This window comes from Oncorhynchus nerka, linkage group LG10, assembly GCF_034236695.1.
Source record: "Oncorhynchus nerka isolate Pitt River linkage group LG10, Oner_Uvic_2.0, whole genome shotgun sequence".
Taxonomy (NCBI): Eukaryota; Metazoa; Chordata; class Actinopteri; order Salmoniformes; family Salmonidae; genus Oncorhynchus; species Oncorhynchus nerka.
The window spans coordinates 91,311,500-91,335,085 of record NC_088405.1 but is presented as its reverse complement, the minus strand read 5'-3'; the positions used below and the strand labels follow the sequence as shown (position 1 = coordinate 91,335,085).

The 23,586-nt window shown below is 40.4% G+C and overlaps 1 protein-coding gene across 1 annotated transcript; it reads right to left on the bottom strand.

Moving 5' to 3' along the window:
• Positions 1-864: 864 nt before the first annotated feature.
• On the bottom strand, positions 865-22,843 carry grpel2 (GrpE-like 2, mitochondrial). The gene is made up of 4 exons (XM_029646522.2): positions 22,711-22,843; positions 10,065-10,224; positions 4,333-4,414; positions 865-4,221 (listed from the first exon to the last, which is right to left on the bottom strand). Exons 1-4 carry the CDS (start codon positions 22,791-22,793, stop codon positions 3,896-3,898), a joined length of 651 nt encoding a protein of 216 aa, XP_029502382.1. The 5' UTR covers positions 22,794-22,843; the 3' UTR covers positions 865-3,895.
• Between the last annotated feature and the right edge of the window lie 743 nt (positions 22,844-23,586).

The window sequence follows — 23,586 nt, the reverse complement described above, 5'->3', positions numbered from 1 at the left end:
ACTTAACATGCAAGGCTTGACATTTAGTGGTTTATCCACCTGTACATTAGACAATGTGACTGAAAATGTTGTGTTTGATGCAAGAAACCACTTTACAAAATAAAATTGCACTATCATTCCCATAGCATTATTGGCTACTTAGCTTATTCAAGACAGTGTCAAAGTACAACACTGCCTGCCCCCTTTACGACATAATAAAAGCTCTTCACCGGACTTCAAAGATGGCTAGAAATGCACAGGCTTTGTGCTCTTGTAGGAAGCAACCACCCCCCCATTGTTAACTAGACATTAGCTATAACTAGGTTAATAACTCACTAACTAGCAAAGAATATGAACAAAAAATGCACACTTGGGAACATGCAGCTCTCGCTTTGACGTGCTATCAACACAGCAGTTCAAAAGTGAATGGCAATTTGCATATAGGCCTACTGCAGCTCTGATTGGCTATGGCTCGCTGGTCTGTGTAGAGTAGGTGGATGAGTCATGTCTGTCAATCCAATAGAATCCTACTCCAATGCTGCTCTGCCTACAAGAAAATCTTTGGCAGTTAGTTTTGCATACGAAGTCTTGCATAGTTCATTTTCTTTCAGTATGTTACATTGAAAGTGGCTATTATTGCGTTGACTCAAGCACAATTCCAACAGTAGAGTGAAATGTTGATAGTGTTAAGTAAAGAAGTGGAAAACTCTAGAAAGTTAAGTGGAGTTCAATCTTGTGCGTCTCTGCTCGGGCTGATATTTCCTCTCCATTAGAGGGAGCATTGCTCAGAGGCTTGAATACCTTTCTGAATCAAGATATAGTACATTTTATATATATATATATATATTTTTTTTAAATACAAAATAAAAAATCTTGCACTTTGACTTTCAATTAAATCCATTTTAATCCTAAATTTGTAATAAAATGTTGAAAAAGTCAAGGGGGGTGTATACATCGGGAAGGCACTGTACATCAAATCAAGTGTAGTACATAAGATCATGCGCATCAATCAAAGTACAATTTAAATTAAAAAGGACAGATAAACATTTTTTAAAAGTGGAGAGAGGGGTTGGGTAGATGATATGAACCCACCTAACTGAAACCATTTCATTGTTGCATCATAAAAATATACAGTGCTCTTTGGGTAATGCTAAACAAAACACAATGTCCAAATAAATACATAAATCGCAACATTTTCAAAGCAAAAGTTGCAACCTTCATATAAAGATACAGGTAAACGGCACATTCTACGCAACCATCCCAACCTGTAAGATCACAGATTCTCTCTAACATCAAGATCTTCATTCTTACTTGCTCACGTGCCTGAAACAAGCACAATGGTGGAGGGCAGGATGAACAATGCAACTTCTCCAAATGTACACAACTTCCACATGACGAAGTAAACTAAAGGTGTTCATCAACCAGATCTTATGAGGTATAACAATATCCTTGAGTATCTACACATACATGTGAATGTCAGTAAATAGCAAAACACATTCATATAACATTCATATAACTAATAATAACAATAATAGATTTGCTTTATATAGCTAGTGTTTCTAATACAGAAGCTTTACATTTTTAAAATTTTAAAAACAGGCAGCTGGCAGTTCATTGGAGATGTTCTTCCACAGATAGATAATGATCCCGTTCAATAAAGGAGTAGCTTGAGTGGTGGTGGCGTCGATGGTACAGCCAGGGAGGGAGAAACATCAGACAGGCCAGGAGCTTTTCATGAGGCACTTCTGTCTTTGAAGTTCAAAGCTACGGCTCTGTATAGGCTGGGACATCCACCACCGAAAGTGTAACACCCACCTGGGTCATCCTTTGGCAGCTATAAGAGCCTTAGAGATCACCACACCTCGGCAGTTATCCTATGAGGCGATCCTCTGTCATCCCCTAACAGCATAGTCCCCATCCTTCCAGAAACAGGGGAAGGTGGATCAAACATCCGGTACATCATTCAAATTTAGAATTACCAGCTAGCTAGACAAGCTAAGTAAAGACTTGCCATCGTCAGTCCTACAAAAAAAAATATTGTAGCTCAACAGGTTATCAAATGCCCGAAAAATAAAAATGTAATTGAACACAAGAAAATACCAATAGAAAATAACAAAGATAGGCACAGTCTCAAAGTTAAAGAACTTCTAGAACAACGTGACAGTGACCCTATTTTCAGATCAAGTCAAAATGAAAGAAAATACAGGAAAAATTATAATACACAAATTCATACAGTACCAGTCAAAAGTTTGGACACAACTACTCATTCAAGGGTTTTTCTTTATTTTTTTTTACTATTTTCTACATTGTAGAATATTAGCGGAGACATCAAAAATATGAAATAACACATATGGAATCATGTAGTAACCCCCAAAAAAAAAAGTGTTAAACAAATCAAAATATATTTTATATCTGAGATACTTAAAAGTAGCCACCCTTTGCCTTGATGACAGCTTTGCACACTCTTGGCATTCTCTCAACCAGCTTCATAAGGTAGTCACCTGGAATTCATTTCAATTAACAGGTGTGCCTTGTTGAAAGTTAATTTGTGGAATTACTTTCCTTCTTAATGCGTTTGAGCCAATCAGCTGTGTTGTGACAAAATATAGCCCTATTTGGTAAAATAAGTCAATATTACGGCAAGAACAGCTCAAATAAGCAAAGAGAAATGATAGGCCATCATTACTTTAAGACATGAAGGTCAGTTAATCCGGAACATTTCACAAACGTTGAAAGTTTATTCAAGTGCAGTCACAAAAACCATCAAGTGCTATGATGAAACTGGCTCTCATGAGGACCGCCACAGGAAAGGATGACCTAGAGTTACCTCTGCTGCAGAGGATACGTTTCTTAGAGTTACCAGCCTCAGAAATAGCTTCACAGAGTTCAAGTAATAGTCACATCTAAACATCAACTGTTCAGAGGAGACTGAGTGAATTAGGCCTTCACGGTTGAATTGCTGCAAAGAAAGCACTACTAAAAGGACACCAATAAGAAGGGGAGACTTGCTTGGGTCAAGAAACACAAGCAATTAGACCGGTGGAAATCTGTCCTTTGGTCTGATGAATCCAAATTAGATATTTTAGTTCCAACCACCGTGTCTTTGTGAGACGCAGAGTAGGTGAACAGATGATCTCTGCATGTGTGGTTCCCACCATGAAGCATGGAGGAGGAGGTGTGATGTGTGGGGGTGCTTTGCTGGTGACACTGATTTATTTATAATTCAAGGCACACTTAACCAGCATGACTACCACAGCATTCTGCAGCGATACGCCAACCCATCTGGTTTGCGCATAGAGGGACCATAATTTGTTATGGACAATGACCCAATACACCTTAAGGCTGTGTAAGGGCTATTTGACTAAGGAGAGTGATGGAGTGCTACATCAGATGACCTGGCCTCCACAATCACCCAATCTGAACCCAATTGAGATGGTTTTGGATGTGTTGGACCACAGAGTGAAGGAAAAGCAGCCAACAAGTGCTCAGCATATGTGGGAACTCCTTCAAGCTTGTTGGAAAAGCATTCTAGAGCTCTTTGAGAGAATGCCAAGAGTGTGCAAAGCTGTCAAAGAAAAGGGGTGGCTACTTTGAAGAATCTCAAATATAAAATATATTTTGATTTGTTTAACACTCTTTTTGGTTACCACATGATTCCATGTGTTATTTCATAGTTTTGATGTCTTCACTATTATTCTACAATGTAGAAAATAGTACAAATAAAAACCGTGGAATGAGTAGGTGTCCAAACTTGTTACAGGTACTGTATGTACATAATTAATCTAGACAAAGTGACAACATTGAAACAACCCACATGAAAAACATTTACGTAACTGAAAGGATTGATGCACATCTGGATCTGTCAGGTGCAGACGACCGTGAAGTACTACAGAGAGGTCAGAGACGAGCACAAGCCTTAGTCCTGCTCCTGTGTCATCACAGCAATGCCCACCTGGGCATGTCGGATGGTGCGTCCATGGAGCTTGTACCCATCATGCTTCACCACAGCAACGGTGCCAGGCTCCCATCCCTCAGCAGGAGTGTGGCACACTATCTCGTGCTGGTAAGGGTCGTATTTAGCCCCAACAGGGCTCATCTTCATAAGGCCGTGCTTTGTAAAGACCCCCTGCAGTCTGTCCTTGATCTGGGCAAGTCTCTGGTCCTCCTCCACCTGCAGGTTTCCTGTCGTCTGCTTCAGCAGGTCAGCTACCTCCACCAGGTCACGGCAGAAACTCTGGATCCCTGTAGGAGTGGAGCGGTAGGGAAGAGGGATTACAACTGCACAAAGTAGAAGGACCAAACTCGGAATGGGTCGAAGATGTCAGGGTAGGAGGAGAAAAAACAACATCTCACCAAACAGCTTGGCGTCTTGAACAAACTTCTGAGTTCTTCTTCGAACGTTGTCAGAGTCAGCCATCACTCTTTTGTATCTTTCCTAAAATACAACACAGCTTCCGTGAAAAAAAATATAGATAAATATTTATATATACACAGATTCCGATGTTGGACGCACTAAACAACATGTCAAACTCATTCCACAGAGGGCTGAGTGTCTGCGAATCTTTGCTCTTCCCTTGTGCTTGATTGATGAAATAAAGTCAGTAATTAATAAGGAACTCTTCACCTGGTTGTCTAGGTCTTCATTGAAAGGAAAACCCCAAAACCTGCAGACACTAAGCCAGGGATCTTCAACTAGATTCAGCCGAGGGACACCAGTTGGGGGAACCCTGCACTAGGCCCTCCATGGAATGAGTTGGACACCCCTGCACTGAACCATTCACACCAACTACGGTGCGTTTTCCCCTCCACTTTCCTCCTAAATTCACATTAACGTCACCAACACTGCTGCGGTCATTCTCTGAGGCAATATGTTGTTCAAAGTGGCTGGAGAGGACGCAGTAATGAGAGAAAAATCATACATCATTGGAAAAACAATATGATAAGGCCGACATTAGGTTTTCATCTTATAGGATGAATCATGAAAGGTGTTTGGCCACGTTTCAGTCAGTCCACCCTATGTACTACGTGAGAAAATGCAAAAACCCGGCACCTGTCGTCATTCCACGCAAAAAATGCTGACCATCATGACGCTTGCTGCTTAAGGTTCTCTTTCCATCTGATTAAAGAGATGCAGTCCAGACAGACTAGACCTTGTTATAGGAAACTTTCTGAAAGGACATAAGAGAATTAGCAAACTCATACCCACCTAAAGGGACCCGTCAATCAAATCCACCTGCAGTGCATCTCACTCAGACATTAGCCAATTACATTTCTCCTTTTCCAAAAATGGATTAAGAACCTTATGCTACAGAAAGTATTTGAAGCTATCAAAAACATGTCTACATTATAGTATAATACTAAATAAATGTAGCCTATCATAGAAACTGACACGCAAAGTTAAGAGGGAGGTATAGAGACAGCTGTGATACAGGCTTTATGAAGATGAAATTGCCAACCATTACAAAATAGAAAAGCATGCAACCTGTCCATAGCCCAACAATCAGCCGTTGATCCACAGCCCAACGATCAGCCGTTGATCCACAGCCCAACGATCAGCCGTTGATCCACAGCCCAACGATCAGCCGTTGATCCACAGCCCAACGATCAGCCGTTGATCCACAGCCCAACGATCAGCCGTTGATCCATGTTTGTGAAGCAATGGGTGGTTATGTTGACACTACATTTTTTATTAGAGTAGAGTGCTTTATCTAAATCTGTGCAACCACTTATTGATAAGGGTCAAATCTGGCAGATACAGTGGGGCAAAAAAGTATTTAGTCAGCCACCAATTGTGTAAGTTCTCCCACTTAAAAAGATGAGACAGGCCTGTAATTTTCATCATAGGTACACTTCAACTATGACAGACAAAATGAGAAAGAAAAAATCCAGAAAATCCCATTGTAGGATTTTTAATGAATTTATTTGCAAATTATGGTGGAAAATAAACTTTTGTTATTGACCAAATACTTCTCAATACTTTGTTATATAAACTTAAAGTTTATTTTCCACCATAATTTGCAAATATATTCATTAAAAATCCAACAATGGGATTTTCTGAATTTTTTCTTTCTCATTTTGTCTGTCATAGTCACATCATTCAAATTTAGAATTACCAGCTAGCTAGACAAGCTAAGTAAAGACTTGCCATCGTCAGTCCTACAAAAAAAAATATTGTAGCTCAACAGGTTATCAAATGCCCGAAAAATAAAAATGTAATTGAACACAAGAAAATACCAATAGAAAATAACAAAGATAGGCACAGTCTCAAAGTTAAAGAACTTCTAGAACAACGTGACAGTGACCCTATTTTCAGATCAAGTCAAAATGAAAGAAAATACAGGAAAAATTATAATACACAAATTCATACAGTACCAGTCAAAAGTTTGGACACAACTACTCATTCAAGGGTTTTTCTTTATTTTTTTTTACTATTTTCTACATTGTAGAATATTAGCGGAGACATCAAAAATATGAAATAACACATATGGAATCATGTAGTAACCCCAAAAAAAAAAAGTGTTAAACAAATCAAAATATATTTTATATCTGAGATACTTAAAAGTAGCCACCCTTTGCCTTGATGACAGCTTTGCACACTCTTGGCATTCTCTCAACCAGCTTCATAAGGTAGTCACCTGGAATTCATTTCAATTAACAGGTGTGCCTTGTTGAAAGTTAATTTGTGGAATTACTTTCCTTCTTAATGCGTTTGAGCCAATCAGCTGTGTTGTGACAAAATATAGCCCTATTTGGTAAAATAAGTCAATATTACGGCAAGAACAGCTCAAATAAGCAAAGAGAAATGATAGGCCATCATTACTTTAAGACATGAAGGTCAGTTAATCCGGAACATTTCACAAACGTTGAAAGTTTATTCAAGTGCAGTCACAAAAACCATCAAGTGCTATGATGAAACTGGCTCTCATGAGGACCGCCACAGGAAAGGATGACCTAGAGTTACCTCTGCTGCAGAGGATACGTTTCTTAGAGTTACCAGCCTCAGAAATAGCTTCACAGAGTTCAAGTAATAGTCACATCTAAACATCAACTGTTCAGAGGAGACTGAGTGAATTAGGCCTTCACGGTTGAATTGCTGCAAAGAAAGCACTACTAAAAGGACACCAATAAGAAGGGGAGACTTGCTTGGGTCAAGAAACACAAGCAATTAGACCGGTGGAAATCTGTCCTTTGGTCTGATGAATCCAAATTAGATATTTTAGTTCCAACCACCGTGTCTTTGTGAGACGCAGAGTAGGTGAACAGATGATCTCTGCATGTGTGGTTCCCACCATGAAGCATGGAGGAGGAGGTGTGATGTGTGGGGGTGCTTTGCTGGTGACACTGATTTATTTATAATTCAAGGCACACTTAACCAGCATGACTACCACAGCATTCTGCAGCGATACGCCAACCCATCTGGTTTGCGCATAGAGGGACCATAATTTGTTATGGACAATGACCCAATACACCTTAAGGCTGTGTAAGGGCTATTTGACTAAGGAGAGTGATGGAGTGCTACATCAGATGACCTGGCCTCCACAATCACCCAATCTGAACCCAATTGAGATGGTTTTGGATGTGTTGGACCACAGAGTGAAGGAAAAGCAGCCAACAAGTGCTCAGCATATGTGGGAACTCCTTCAAGCTTGTTGGAAAAGCATTCTAGAGCTCTTTGAGAGAATGCCAAGAGTGTGCAAAGCTGTCAAAGAAAAGGGGTGGCTACTTTGAAGAATCTCAAATATAAAATATATTTTGATTTGTTTAACACTCTTTTTGGTTACCACATGATTCCATGTGTTATTTCATAGTTTTGATGTCTTCACTATTTAGTTGAAGTGTACCTATGATGAAAATTACAGGCCTCTCATCTTTTTAAGTGGGAGAACTTGCACAATTGGTGGCTGACTAAATACTTTTTCGCCCCACTGTATTTACTCGGCCTATAGCACAGATTCACTTTAGCAGACTATATAATACACATATATACAGTTGAAGTCGGAAGTTTACATACACCTTAGCCAAATACATTTAAACTCAGTTTTTCACAATTCCTGACATTTAATTCTAGTAAAAATTCCATCTTAGGTCATTTAGGATCACCACTTTATTTTAAGAACGTAAAATGTCAGAATTATAGCAGAGAATGATTTATTTCAGCTTTTATTTCTTTCATCACATTCCCAGTGGGTCAGAAGTTTACATACACTCAATTAGTATTTGGTAGCATTGCCTTTAAATTGTTTAACTTGGGTCAAACATTTCGGGTAGCCTTCCACAAGCTTCCCACAATAAGTTGGGTGAATTTTGGCCCATTCCCCCTGACAGAGCTGGTGTAACGGAGTCAGGTTGGTAGGCCTCCAAGCTCGCACACGCTTTTTCAGTTCAGTCCACACATTTTCTATCGGATTGAGGTCAGGGCTTTGTGATGGCCACTCCAATACCTTGACTTTGTTGTCCTCAAGCCATTTTGCCACAACTTTGAAAGTATGCTTGGGGTCATTGTCCATTTGGAAGACCTATTTGCAACCAAGCTTTAACTTCCTGACTGATGTCTTGAGATGTTGCTTCAATATATCCACATAATTTTCCTGCCTCATGGTGCCATCTATTTTGTGAAGTGCACCAGTCCCTCCTGCAGCAAAGCACCCCCACAACATGATGTTGCCACCCCCGTGCTTCACGATTGGGATGGTGTTCTTCGGCTTGCAAGCCTCCACCTTTTACCTCCAAACATAACAATGGTCATTATGGCCAAACAGTTCTATTTTCGTTTCATCAGACCAGAGGACATTCCTCCAAAAAGTACAATCTTTGTCCCAATGTGCAGTTGCAAACTGTAGTCTGGCTTTTTAATGGCGGTTTTGGAGCAGTAGCTTGTTCCTTGCTGAGCGGCCATTCAGGTTATGTCGATATAGGACTCGTTTTACTGTGGATATAGATACTTCTGTACCTGTTTCCTCCAGCATCTTCACAAGGTCCTTTGCTGTTGTTCTGGGATTGAGTTGGACTTTTTGCGCCACAGTACGTTAATCTCTAAAAGAGAGAACGTGTCTCCTTCCTGAGCGGTATGAAGGCTGCGTGGTCCCATGGTGTTTATACTTGCGTACTATTGTTTGTACAGATGAATGTGGTAACTTCAGACATTTGGAAATTGCTCCCAAGGATGAACCAGACTTGTGGAGACTTGTGGAGATCTACAATTGTTTTTCTGAGGTTTTGGCTGATTTATTTGGATTTTCCCATGATGTCAAGCAAAGATGCACTGAGTTTGAAGGTAGGCCTTGAAATACATCCACAGGTAAACCTCAAACTGACTCAAATGATGTCAATAAGCCTATCAGAATCTTCTAAAGCCATGACATAATTTTCAGAAATTTTCCAAGTTGTTTAAAGGCACAATCAACTAAGCGTATGTAAACTTCTGCCCCACTGGGATTGTGATAGTGAATTTTACCTGAAATAATCTGTCTGTAAACAATTGCTGGAAAATTACTTGTGTCATGCACAAAGTAGATGTCCTAACCGACTTGCCAAAACTACAGTTTGATCACAAGAAATTTGTGGAGTGGTTGAAAAACAAGTTTTAATGACTCCAACCTACGTGCATGTAAACTTCCGACTTCAACTGTAGTTTGAAACTTATTTCAAGCCATTTTTAAAAACTATATATAGCCTACCAGGCATAGAAGCATAGATCGATCCTCTTACTTGCTAGCGTTGGCAATGAACTGGCGGGGAAGTTTGAATGGCGAGAACGCCGTGATCCCATTGGCTAAACTTTGATACATTGCAAATGTAAAAAAAACTGGCAGAGAGAAATGTATTATTTTATTCACACAAATAATCCACAGACCTGTCAGTGGCAGTGCGCGTTCTTTTGGTCAACAGCTTATTTTCGCATGCGAAAAGACGCAAAAATTCAACCTGTATAAATAATTGACAGATTGAGGCAGGACGATATTTTGCAATTGGTGTGAACGACACCATAAACAAGACGTGCTCATATAAATACTTTTACAGACTAATTGTTCGGACAAAAAGAACGGACTTTGTGAGAAAGGGCCTCTCACCATTGAGGCTCTTACCGTGAGCTCCCTGACCTGCTCCTCCAGCTTGCTGGCTCTCATCTCCAGCAGTCTCACATTGGTCCCCGCATGGCTGGAGTCATCTGTGGTGTCATCACCATGGCAATCATCACCTGTTCCCCACTGCTTTGCTGCTGTGCTGTAGAGGCCAATCACGGCGCTGGAATGCAAAATATGGAAGAGAAGAAATGTTCAGAACATCGGCCTCAATAGATTTTTTTTAAAACTTTGTGCCGTAATATTATTAGTAGCAATCAGGGCAAACCCGTAAAAACCCTTTATGTATGTTTCACCAAGTACATCATGTGAAGGAATTAGCTGTTCAAACTATTTCCGTCTGAACAACATTTGACTCCTTAAAAATCCTACTTAATGTGGCTGAGCGCCAACATCCCACTTCTGTGGGATTTGTAACAGAGCTCAGGCTATAACCACTAACTAACTCAGGATCCCTTAAGCCTCGTTCTGTGAGAGGAATGACAGTAAAATATTTTGACAGAGAGTGGGCGTAAACATAGAAGTGTAAACTAGAGCAGTACCAATAAGTGCTTCATGCTTATCTAACACACTCTTATTCTAGTTCAAATAAACAGTTTAAAACAATAGATTCTAGATACAAGGATTGCAGTCTATGCAGTGCTATGAGAGGCATGATGCTTCAATTCCATTGACTGAGAGACTGGAATTCAATCAACCCCACCACAGCAAGGTTTACAGTCTCTTGTTTACAAAGTATTGGCCTGGGCAAGGCAAAGTAATTATCAGCTAGCTAGTTAGCTAGCTAAATCAGTGGTAGCTAGCTAGTTAATGATAACAAGCTATCTAGTACTTAAACCAGTATCTGGGCAGAGGAGGAGACGATGATGAATATGACGAGTCTCGTGTCTAGCTCAGTTAGCTACCATTCATTTTGACAGACAGCACTGCAAGCATTATGTCATAATATGTACTCACCAAATATGGAGTTTCGCTGAGCAACTATAGTAATTTACTGCGGCCACACCCAGTATGTACTATTGGTACTATACAGACAAATGGTAACTGACAAAAAACGAGGTCAAATTATGATGTCACTGATCTTAAAATCAGAAAGTCGGTGCCTTAGAAAGATGAGTTTCTGACCTCGAATTCCGAGTTGAACGTTCAAAGTAATTTCCCCCTCAGTCTTTTCTGAGTTGCCAGTTGTCTTGAACCGAAGTTGGAGATTTCCGAGCTGTTTTAAAGCAGCAATAATATCAGCGGGAAAATATCTGACATGATTGTACCACTGTAAATTGAGAAATACGGACAGGAATTGTAACAGTTTCTTGTTGTATTTGTCACAATTTAGTCGTAATCAACTCAAAGTCCTGTCAAAGTCACCACGCAATTTGTTGATGTTTAAAAATAAATAGTTTAAATGTAAGCCTAAAATATTATCAGGTTATTAGCCTACAGCTTAGTGAAAATTACATTCGTTTTGGCTTACCTTTGACTGAAAGATGTCAGCCAGCTTGTTGGCCCTTTTCTCAACTCTTGCACCTGACTATCAGGGAGATTTCGGGAAGGTTGTGGTTGTTTTTACTTGATGATAACCCACTTATTGTGGTGACACAGGGAACATATCTGATGCAATATTTTTGCACTGGTTTACTCACGTATAATAGTGCTGTATAATACTTTAGCAGACCATACATACAGTGCCTTGCGAAAGTATTCGGCCCCCTTGAACTTTGCGACCTTTTGCCACATTTCAGGCTTCAAACATAAAGATATAAAACTGTATTTTTTTGTGAAGAATCAACAACATGTGGGACACAATCATGAAGTGGAACGACATTTATTGGATATTTCAAACTTTTTTAACAAATGAAAAACTGAAAAATTGGGCGTGCAAAATTATTCAGCCCCCTTAAGTTAATACTTTGTAGTGCCACCTTTTGCTGCGATTACAGCTGTACGTCGCTTGGGGTATGTCTCTATCAGTTTTGCACATCGAGAGACTGAATTTTTTTCCCATTCCTCCTTGCAAAACAGCTCGAGCTCAGTGAGGTTGGATGGAGAGAACAGCAGTTTTCAGTTCTTTCCACATATTCTCGATTGGATTCAGGTCTGGACTTTGACTTGGCCATTCTAACACCTGGATATGTTTATTTTTGAACCATTCCATTGTAGATTTTGCTTTATGTTTTGGATCATTGTCTTGTTGGAAGACAAATCGCTGTCCCAGTCTCAGGTCTTTTGCAGACTCCATCAGGTTTTCTTCCAGAATGGTCCTGTATTTGGCTCCATCCATCTTCCCATCAATTTGAACCATCTTCCCTGTCCCTGCTGAAGAAAAGCAGGCCCAAACCATGATGCTGCCACCACCATGTTTGACAGTGGGGATGTTGTGTTCAGGGTGATGAGCTGTGTTGCTTTTACGCCAAACATAACGTTTTGCATTGTTGCCATAAAGTTCAATTTTGGTTTCATCTGACCAGAGCACCTTCTTCCACATGTTTGGTGTGTCTCCCAGGTGGCTTGTGGCAAACTTTAAACAACACTTTTTATGGATATCTTTAAGAAATGGCTTTCTTCTTGCCACTCTTCCATAAAGGCCAGATTTGTGCAATATACGACTGATTGTTGTCCTATGGACAGAGCCTCCCACCTCAGCTGTAGATCTCTGCAGTTCATCCAGAGTGATCATGGGCCTCTTGGCTGCATCTCTGATCAGTCTTCTCCTTGTATGAGCTGAAAGTTTAGAGGGACAGCCAGGTCTTGGTAGATTTGCAGTGGTCTGATACTCCTTCCATTTCAATATTATCGCTTGCACAGTGCTCCTTGGGATGTTTAAAGCTTGGGAAATCTTTTTGTATCCAAATCCGGCTTTAAACTTCTTCACAACAGTATCTCGGACCTGCCTGGTGTGTTCCTTGTTCTTCATGATGCTCTCTGCGCTTTTAACGGACCTCTGAGACTATCACAGTGCAGGTGCATTTATACGGAGACTTGATTACACACAGGTGGATTGTATTTATCATCATTAGTCATTTAGGTCAACATTGGATCATTCAGAGATCCTCACTGAACTTCTGGAGAGTTTGCTGCACTGAAAGTAAAGGGGCTGAATAATTTTGCACGCCCAATTTTTCATTTGTTAAAAAAGTTTGAAATATCCAATAAATGTCGTTCCACTTCATGATTGTGTCCCACTTGTTGATTCTTCACAAAAAAATACAGTTTTATATCTTTATGTTTGACGCCTGAAATGTGGCAAAGGTCGCAAAGTTCAAGGGGGCCGAATACTTTCGCAAGGCACTGTATATACACATAATATATATATATATTTTTTTAACTTCGTGCCATAATATTATTAGTAGTAATCAAGGCAAACACGTGTATATATATATATATATATAAAATATATATATATATACACACACACAAATATACAGGTTATATATATATATATATTATACAAGTTATGCATTCATGGTGTAAAGTACTGTTTTCGAATTTTACTTTAAAGTACTACTTAATATGAGTCTTCAATATACCCAGTTAAGAAGTTTTAGGTTGTAGTTATTATAGGAATTAGGACTATTTCTCTCTATACCATTTGTATTTCATATACCTTTGACTATTGGATGTTTTTATAGGCACATTAGTATTGCCAGCCTAATCTCAGGAGTTGATAGGCTGGAAGTCATAAACAGCGCTGTGCTTCAAGCATGGTTAATCCCTTCAAGATCATCAGATATAATATAATTTACATAAATTAATAAAATACTATTCCTAGTACATTTCTCCAAATTAAATAAAGTTTTTTTTTTCTCTCACCATTGTCAATCCATTTGGCCTTTGAACGTATGAAGGCACCCTGTGCCTTATTGTTGTATATGTCATCCAGATCACATTGACAATAGCAAACTCGGCTTTTTCATCTTCATTTAAATCTAGTTTATTGCTCTGCCTGTTACTATCAGTAATAATATCCATCTGCTTGGGGAATCTTTTCAGAGCAATTTACCAGTAGTGATTGGAAGTAGAGGTCGACCGATTTCAAGTTTTCATAACAATTGGTAATCTGCCTTTTTGGACGCCGATTTACATTGCAATCCATGAGGAGACGGCGTGGCAGGCTGACCACCTGTTACGCGAGTGCAGCATCAAAAGGACCTTGCTAGCATTAAACTTATCTTATAAAAAACAATCAATCTTCACATAATCACTAGTTAACTACACATGGTTGATGATATTACCAGGTTAATAAGGAAATATGCTCTTTCTACAGTACACTATCAATCTCATCTTTCGGAAGGCAACTTGGATTCCTTTTTTGATTCAGTTAATAACTCTGTTTAGCCTATAGAAGAAAGGTTTAAGAAACTCTGTGACTATGATATAGATATTACGGAGTTGGAGCATTCCATTAAACAAATGCCTATAGGTAAATCACCTGGACCGGATGGCATGACTCCTGAATTCTATTGTAATTTTTGGCCTGATATTAGAGAGAGTTATTGCTTTCGGTCTGCAAAGAGGGTATTGCTAATCCTATTTTACCTCCTTCTTTGAGACAGGGACTAATAGTTCTTATACCCAACCCAAACCAAAGGCTCTCTTTACCTGGACAATTGGAGACCAATCACATTGTTGGCAACTGACCTTAAGTTCCTAGCTCATGTCTATGCCAATAGGCTGAAAAAAGAGCCTTGATGATATAAATCAGTGACTCAATCAGCCTTCATTAAAAAGGAAGCATTATTAATAATCATATACGATTGTATTAGATATTTTATGATGGCTTCATATTGTTTTTATATATATTTTTAAGGCTTTTGACACTTTAGTGCTAAATAAAAATGTGTTCTCTTTAGTTTTGGGGTTCGGGACTATTTTCTGTAAAGTGATAAGGATGATGTATATGATATTAGCAGTTCGGTGCCTATGAGCACTGGAACATCCCTTTGTTTCTCTATTGTTAGAGGAATTAGACAGGGTTGTCCAATCTCCCCTCTTATTTATTTTAGCCAAGGATTTGCTAGCCGTATTTCTTAACAAATCTGAGAATTTAAAAAGGGATCCATATTTTTGGTAAAGATATAGATATCAGTCAATACTGCCCTTTTCCAAAAGGATAGGGTGGCTATTCCCTTGGTTATCAACAGGATAAAGAAATGTTCTACGGCCTCTGGGTTGACCCTCAACCTTAACAAATATGATCTCATGCCAATTCATTGCTGTGACTCAGTCAACATGGCCTCAATAATTGTTAAAAACTAAGTTAAATATTTAGGAATTGTTATCACTAAAAACATTTCAGATAGAGAATCTTTCAACATTGATAGTAGGACTAATTCCATGAGTTTCATTAAGTCGGTGGCTGCAACATGATCTCTCAATTTTGGGTTGTAATTCTTTTGTGCAAGATTGATGCCTTTCCTTTCTTTTAATATAAAAAAAGTATTTTTATTTTATTTAGATTTATTTGGAGGAATAAAACACATTATATTCAGAAATGTTAATTAGTGAAACTATGATTGTGGAGGTTTACAGGCTATTGATTTTGAGTCGTTAGTGGGTACTTTTAGAATTAAATGGTTGAAATGATGTCTGTTTAATCCTACCTCTATGTGGTATCATATCCTTTAACAGTCTGTTTGATAAAACTTGGACTTGAATTCCTAATGGGATGTGATTTTGTTCCTCCAAAATTACCTGTGAAATTGCCTAAGTTTCACCAGCAAATGTTTTCTTCTTGAAAATTATATTCAAGCACAATTACATGCCCCCCCCCCCTCAAAAAACATTGATTTGGAATAATAGAGTTATTCACATGAATAGGAAATCCATTTTCAAAGACCTTTGGTTTGACATGGGTATTAATTTATGTTGCTCTTGCTGCGGGTGATTCCCTGATCCACCTCCATGCAGACGACACCATTCTGTATACATCTGGCCCTTCCTTGGACACCAAACCTCCAAACGAGCATCAATGCCATAAAACACTCCTTCCGTGGCCTCCAACAGCTCTTAAATGCTAGTAAAACTAAATGCATGCTTTTCAAACCGATCCGCCCTCCCGCCTGCCTAGCATCACTACTCTGGACAGTTCTGACTTAGAATATGTGGACAACTACAAATACCTAGACTGTAAACTCTCCTTCCAGTCTCATATTAAACATCTCCAATCCAAAATTAAATCTAGAATCGGACTCCTTCACTCACGCTGCCAAACAAACCTTCGTAAATCTGACTATCCTACAGATCCTCGACTTTGGCGATGTCATTTACAAAATAGCCTCCAACACTACTCAGCAAACTGGATACAGTCTATCACAGTGCCATCCGTTTTGTCACCAAAGCCCCATATACCACCCACAACTGCGACCTGTATGCTCTCGTCGGCTGGCCCTCACTACATATTGGTTGCCAGACCCACTGGCTCCAGGTCATCTATAAGTCTCTGCTAGGTAAAGCTCCACCTTATCTCAGCTCACTGGTCATCATAACAACACCCACCCGTAGCACGTGCTCCAGCAGGTATATCTCACTGGTCATCCCCAAAGCCAACACCTCCTTTGGCCGCCTTTCCTTCCAGTTCTCTGCTGCCAATGACTGGAACGAATTTCAAAAATCGCTGAAGTTGGAGACACATCTCCCTCACTAATTTTAAACATCAGCTATCTGAGCTGCTAACCGACCGCTGCAGCTGTACACAGCCCATCTGTAAATAGCCCACCCAATCTACCCAACTCATCCCCATATTGTTTTAATTTACTTTTTTGCACACCAGTATTTCTACATGCACATCTATCACTCCAGTGTTAATTTGCTAAATTGTCATTTTTATTTTATTTTTTATTTCACCTTTATTTAACCAGGTAAGCAAGTTGAGAACAAGTTCTCATTTACAATTGCGACCTGGCCAAGATAAAGCAAAGCAGTTCGACACATACAACGACACAGAGTTACACATGGAGTAAAACAAACATACAGTCAATAATACAGTAAAAAAAACAAGTCTATATACAATGTGAGCAAATTAGGTGAGAAGGGAGGTAAAGGCAAAAAAGGCCATGGTGGCAAAGTAAATACAATATAGCAAGTAAAACACTGGAATGGTAGTTTTGCAATGGAAGAATGTGCAAAGTAGAAATAAAAATAATGGGGTGCAAAGGAGCAAAATAAATAAATTAATTAAATACAGTTGGGAAAGAGGTAGTTGTTTGGGCTAAATTATAGGTGGGCTATGTACAGGTGCAGTAATCTGTGAGCTGCTCTGACAGTTGGTGCTTAAAGCTAGTGAGGGAGATAAGTGTTTCCAGTTTCAGAGATTTTTGTAGTTCGTTCCAGTCATTGGCAGCAGAGAACTGGAAGGAGAGGCGGCCAAAGAAAGAATTGGTTTTGGGGGTGACTAGAGAGATATACCTGCTGGAGCGTGTGCTACAGGTGGGAGATGCTATGGTGACCAGCGAGCTGAGATAAGGGGGGACTTTACCTAGCAGGGTCTTGTAGATGACATGGAGCCAGTGGGTTTGGCGACGAGTATGAAGCGAGGGCCAGCCAACGAGAGCGTACAGGTCGCAATGGTGGGTAGTATATGGGGCTTTGGTGACAAAACGGATTGCACTGTGATAGACTGCATCCAATTTGTTGAGTAGGGTATTGGAGGCTATTTTGTAAACGACATCGCCAAAGTCGAGGATTGGTAGGATGGTCAATTTTACAAGGGTATGTTTGGCAGCATGAGTGAAGGATGCTTTGTTGCGAAATAGGAAGCCAATTCTAGATTTAACTTTGGATTGGAGATGTTTGATATGGGTCTGGAAGGAGAGTTTACAGTCTAACCAGACACCTAAGTATTTGTAGTTGTCCACGTATTCTAAGTCAGAGCCGTCCAGAGTAGTGATGTTGGACAGGCGGGTAGGTGCAGGTAGCGATCGGTTGAAGAGCATGCATTTAGTTTTACTTGTATTTAAGAGCAATTGGAGGCCACGGAAGGAGAGTTGTATGGCATTGAAGCTTGCCTGGAGGGTTGTTAACACAGTGTCCAAAGAAGGGCCGGAAGTATACAGAATGGTGTCGTCTGCGTAGAGGTGGATCAGAGACTCACCAGCAGCAAGAGCGACCTCATTGATGTATACAGAGAAGAGAGTCGGTCCAAGAATTGAACCCTGTGGCACCCCCATAGAGACTGCCAGAGGTCCGGACAGCAGACCCTCCGATTTGACACACTGAACTCTATCAGAGAAGTAGTTGGTGAACCAGGCGAGGCAATCATTTGAGAAACCAAGGCTGTCGAGTCTGCCGATGAGGATGTGGTGGTTGACAGAGTCGAAAGCCTTGGCCAGATCAATGAATACGGCTGCACAGTAATGTTTCTTATCGATGGCGGTTAAGATATCGTTTAGGACCTTGAGCGTGGCTGAGGTGCACCCATGACCAGCTCTGAAACCAGATTGCATAGCAGAGAAGGTATGGTGAGATTCGAAATGGTCGGTAATCTGTTTGTTGACTTGGCTTTCGAAGACCTTAGAAAGGCATGGTAGGATAGATATAGGTCTGTAGCAGTTTGGGTCAAGAGTGTCCCCCTTTGAAGAGGGGGATGACCGCAGCTGCTTTCCAATCTTTGGGAATCTCAGATGACACGAAAGAGAGGTTGAACAGGCTAGTAATAGGGGTGGCAACAATTTCGGCAGATAATTTTTAGAAAGAAAGGGTCCAGATTGTCTAGCCCGGCTGATTTGTAGGGGTCCAGATTTTTCAGCTCTTTCAGAACTTCAGCTGAATGGATTTGGGAGAAGGAGAAATGGGGAAGGCTTGGGCGAGTTGCTGTTGGGGGTGCAGTGCTGTTGACCGGGGTAGGAGTTGCCAGGTGGAAAGCATGGCCAGCCGTAGAAAAATGCTTATTGAAATTCTCAATTATGGTGGATTTATCAGTGGTGACAGTGTTTCCTATCTTCAGTGCAGTGGGCAGCTGGGAGGAGGTGTTCTTATTCTCCATGGACTTTACAGTGTCCCAGAACTTTTTAGAGTTAGTGTTGCAGGAAGCAAATTTCTGCTTGAAAAAGCTAGCCTTGGCTTTTCTAACTGCCTGTGTATAACGGTTTCTAGCTTCCCTGAACAGCTGCATATCACGGGGCTGTTCGATGCTAATGCAGAACGCCATAGGATGTTTTTGTGTTGGTTAAGGGCAGTCAGGTCTGGGGAGAACCAAGGGCTATATCTGTTCCTGGTTCTAATTTTCTTGAATGGGGCATGTTTATTTAAGATTGTTAGGAAGGCATTTAAAAAAAATATCCAGGCATCCTCTACTGACGGGATGAGATCAATATCCTTCCAGGACACCCCGGCCAGGTCGATTAGAAAGGCCTGCTCGCTGAAGTGTTTCAGGGAGCGTTTTACAGTGATGAGTGGAGGTCGTTTGACCGCTGACCCATTACGGATGCAGGCAATGAGGCAGTGATCGCTGAGATCTTGGTTGAAGACAGCAGAGGTGTATTTAGAGGGAAGTTGGTTAGGATGATATCTATGAGGGTGCCCGTATTTAAGGCTTTGGGGGTACCTGGTAGGTTCATTGATAATTTGTGTGAGATTGAGGGCATCAAGTTTAGATTGTAGGATGGCTGGGGTGTTAAGCATGTTCCAGTTTAGGTCGCCTAGCAGCACGAGCTCTGAAGATAGATGGGGGCAATCAGTTCACATATGGTGTCCAGAGCACAGCTGGGGGCAGAGGGTGGTCTATAGCAGGCGGCAACGGTGAGAGACTTGTTTTTAGAGAGGTGGATTTTTAAAAGTAGAAGTTCAAATTGTTTAGGTACAGACCTGGATAGTAGGACAGAACTCTGCAGGCTATCTTTGCAGTAGATTGCAACACCGCCCCCTTTGGCAGTTCTATCTTGTCTGAAAATGTTGTAGTTTGGAATTAAAATTTCTGAATTTTTGGTGGTCTTCCTAAGCCAGGATTCAGACACAGCTAGAACATCCGGGTTGGCAGAGTGTGCTAAAGCAGTGAAAAGAACAAACTTAGGGAGGAGGCTTCTAATGTTAACATGCATGAAACCAAGGCTATTATGGTTACAGAAGTCATCAAAAGAGAGCGCCTGGGGAATAGGAGTGGAGCTAGGCACTGCAGGGCCTGGATTCACCTCTACATCGCCAGAGGAACATAGGAGGAGAAGAATAAGGGTACGGCTAAAAGCAATAAGAATTGGTCGTCTAGAACGTCTGGAACAGAGAGTAAAAGGAGGTTTCTGGGGGCGATAAAATAGCATCAAGGTATAATGTACAGACAAAGGTATGGTAGGATGTGAATACAGTGGAGGTAAACCTAGGTATTGAGTGATGAAGAGAGATATTGCTTGTAATTGTAATTACTTCGCTACTATGGCCTATTTATTGCCTTACCTCCTCACACCATTTGCACACAATGTATATAGACTTTTTTCTATTGTGTTATTGACTGTACGTTTGTTTATTCCATGTGTAACTCTGTTGTTGTTGTTTGTGCACTGCTTTGCTTTATCTTGGCCAGGTCGCAGTTGTAAATGAGAACTTGTTCTCAACTGGCCTAGCTGGTTAAATAAAGGTGAAATAAAATACAAAATAAATATGTGATTTGTTAGACAACACGGGGGAGTTTCTGCCATTTGATGAGTTCATTGGTACATTTCAGGGTAATATTACTCAGAGAGAATATATGAAGGTTTACAAAGCAATTCCACTTCCTATACTTGGACTTATTAAGAACACTTTATTATATTATGAGGTTGTTCCCACTTTCCAAGTTCACAAAACCAATGACTTGAACCTTTTGGACAGAAAAGAAATTCAACAATAAGTGGATGCAATTGCCAATTAATGAAGTAATTTTGGTGATAATAATGAAATATATTGCTATGGAAGTGACCAACCCATGCTATGGTCAAAAGCAACTATCTTTACCCTTAATTGTCCAGTTATCCCAAAAGTTAATTAAAAGTGAAATTGTGAACATTATCCCAAAAGTGAAATTAATTTTAGAGCATTTTTATTTTCATGCCGCCATCCTAGTAAACTATGGATTGAAATTCATGAATGGTTGTGTATAAAATCTCAAAATGTACCTATGTTTACATTTGATGATGTTGAAAGGCATTATGCTTATCCTTGTAATTCCTTGTCAATCATTATTATTTTCTTAAACAGTATTATTCTCTGGTGTTTAATTATTTCATTTTTCATTGTATTCACATTAATGTCCCTGTATTGATGTGTAAGAATGGTATTATTGTTGGAGAAAAAATATATAAATCTATCTAGTTAGCGACAGCTAGCTAGCACGCGGCGTCACCAACGACTGCTGTGTACCGGAGTCCTCCTTAGGACTAGCTGGCTAAGCTAGCAAACAGTGTCCTCCGCTCCCGCCTACCGAACATCTTCCCTCAATGTCGCTAACAGAACTGCAGAAAAACACAGGCGAAGGACACTACCGGTGTGTACTAGCTACTGTTGTCGCCCCCGCCTCTTATTCTGTGGGGTTTATCGGCTGTTGGCATCCAACGTTATGGTGCATTGCCACCATCTACAGTACTGTACAGAAGCGCCCCTGCGTCCCGCCCATGTACTGGAGTCATGGCTTACAAATGTACCAAGAGAAGTATAAAGATGGGTTCCTGCAGATGTAGGCTGGACAATAGAACGAGTCAAAATTCACCCAATGGCAAAAGAACATTGGCTAAGATGGAACACTGGCGTGAACCCATAACAAATGAATGGAATGGAACGGGAGGGGGAGGTTCTGCGTTCCAAGGGCAAAAGGTATTTTGGGGCTTGCGTTTGATGACAACCGACCAACTTTGGACTATTTCTGGTCTAGCGATCGATGACAGCAGAGTACGCTGCCCATCATTACACAATTAGAAAGAGGAGATTATTATGATTAAAATGGTGTACAATTCGAAAAATATATATAAATATACATATTACGAGATATTTGGCAAAAATAGAGCCATACCTATATTCCCTAAAGGAAACAACGGGACGACAGAGTTCCATGAGTAATTTTGTGTTGTTTACATATTAACTACCAACGTGGGCAGATCTCATTGCCAACAATAGCAAAGCAGGCATTGTGACGTAGTACAAATAGGCTGGAATAGAACGTTCGGAAGTGCTCAATAGAACGAACAGGAGCAGGCTGAAAAATGACCTAAAATAAGGCATGTTTTCGTGATTACTTCAAAACTACGGCAAGCAGCTGGGACATGTGATAATATTACGAAACTGGTCTAATCGGCTGATGAAATGATCTAGTTTTCATCAGAAAAAAAAAAGCATTGTTAAAAATGTCATGTGTCCAGCCTAGGATCGCCCCGAATTGCGGGCTGCAGTTCCACCCTTCTCGAATAAAGCGTGTATAGGTCAGAAATAATCTCTAGACACAACTCCGCTACATTTCCATTTGTCTGATCACCACACCAAACGAGTACTTTGGGAAAACGGACCCCTTCCCCCTCCTTTGTATATTCAAGGTCAGAATACGTGTTTAACTAGGGTCTGCATTCCCCCCCTAGCTAACGTTAGCAAACGGAAAGCTAACTAGCTAACGCTGGCTAGTTTGTTGAAAGTGTTGTCTTTACTTTAACGTTTACATTTTAAATGGCTAGAGGAGGTGCTATATGTTACTAATACACACCTGCAATCATTCGACAAGAGGAGTTGTAATCTGCCGACGCAGTTCAGATTTTTCCGAGCCGAGAAAAAACAGCGTATAGCCATATTTTTTAGATTCCGTTCAAATTCACTGCAGCGGAAGTTTAGGCCAGCCAACTGGTCACTAGTTACCACAGCCACAAAACCCCCAACCCCGCCCATTTCTACAATTTATTCATTTACATTTGAAATATAAATTGATAAACACTGATAACCTTAAATGGAGACCAAAACATTCGTTTTCATACATTTTTACGATATTTTGGCTGTGCAATCTGGATGAAACCCAGCCGTTCGAGTCTTCTTCCTCTTCTGTTAGGCTTTATGGCGGAGTGCAAACCCGATGGTGCATTACCACCACCTGCTGGATTGGGGTATGGTGGCGACTAGGTTCTTACTGTTTATATTCTAGTTAGGAAAAGTATTAACGCTTTGAGGATGTCTTCTTCAGACTGTAGGACATAGAGGCTCTGGAGCGCTCCAGCATTTCCCCCTTTGCTGGTTAAATCTTGAGTCGACTGTTCATTTATACCTCAGTGGAGGTTGCCCTTGTCCTGCCTCTTCTTCTCTGGGGTTTATTGGCAGATTACACAACCTATAATATGTATTGCCAACAGCTACTGTAAAAGGGCAGTGAACTTGAAAAATAAAACATCCATTGTGGGAAAGAAGACATACCACAAACACCAAAATCAACATCAAATACAAAACCCATCCCACTCTTTCAGTCCAAAACACGTCCCTACACAGGCTCGGGAGCCTGCGAGGTCGGAACAGTATTCCTTGCAAGGCATCACCTGTGAAGTCACGAATCCCCCAAAAAACTTTCACTCAGTGATGCTAATTTTCTCCGATTTCT

What these genes read in the sequence shown, in the direction of transcription:
- grpel2 (XM_029646522.2), bottom strand. Translation starts at nt 22,793, where the DNA reads ATGGCTATACGCTGTTTTTTCTCGGCTCGGAAAAATCTGAACTGCGTC. An exon ending in CTCTTGTCGAATGATTGCAG is followed by an intron (nt 10,225 to 22,710) that starts GTGTGTATTAGT and finishes TTTGCATTCCAG; the next exon opens with CGCCGTGATTGGCCTCTACA. An exon ending in TCAAGACGCCAAGCTGTTTG is followed by an intron (nt 4,222 to 4,332) that starts GTGAGATGTTGT and finishes CCACTCCTACAG; the next exon opens with GGATCCAGAGTTTCTGCCGT.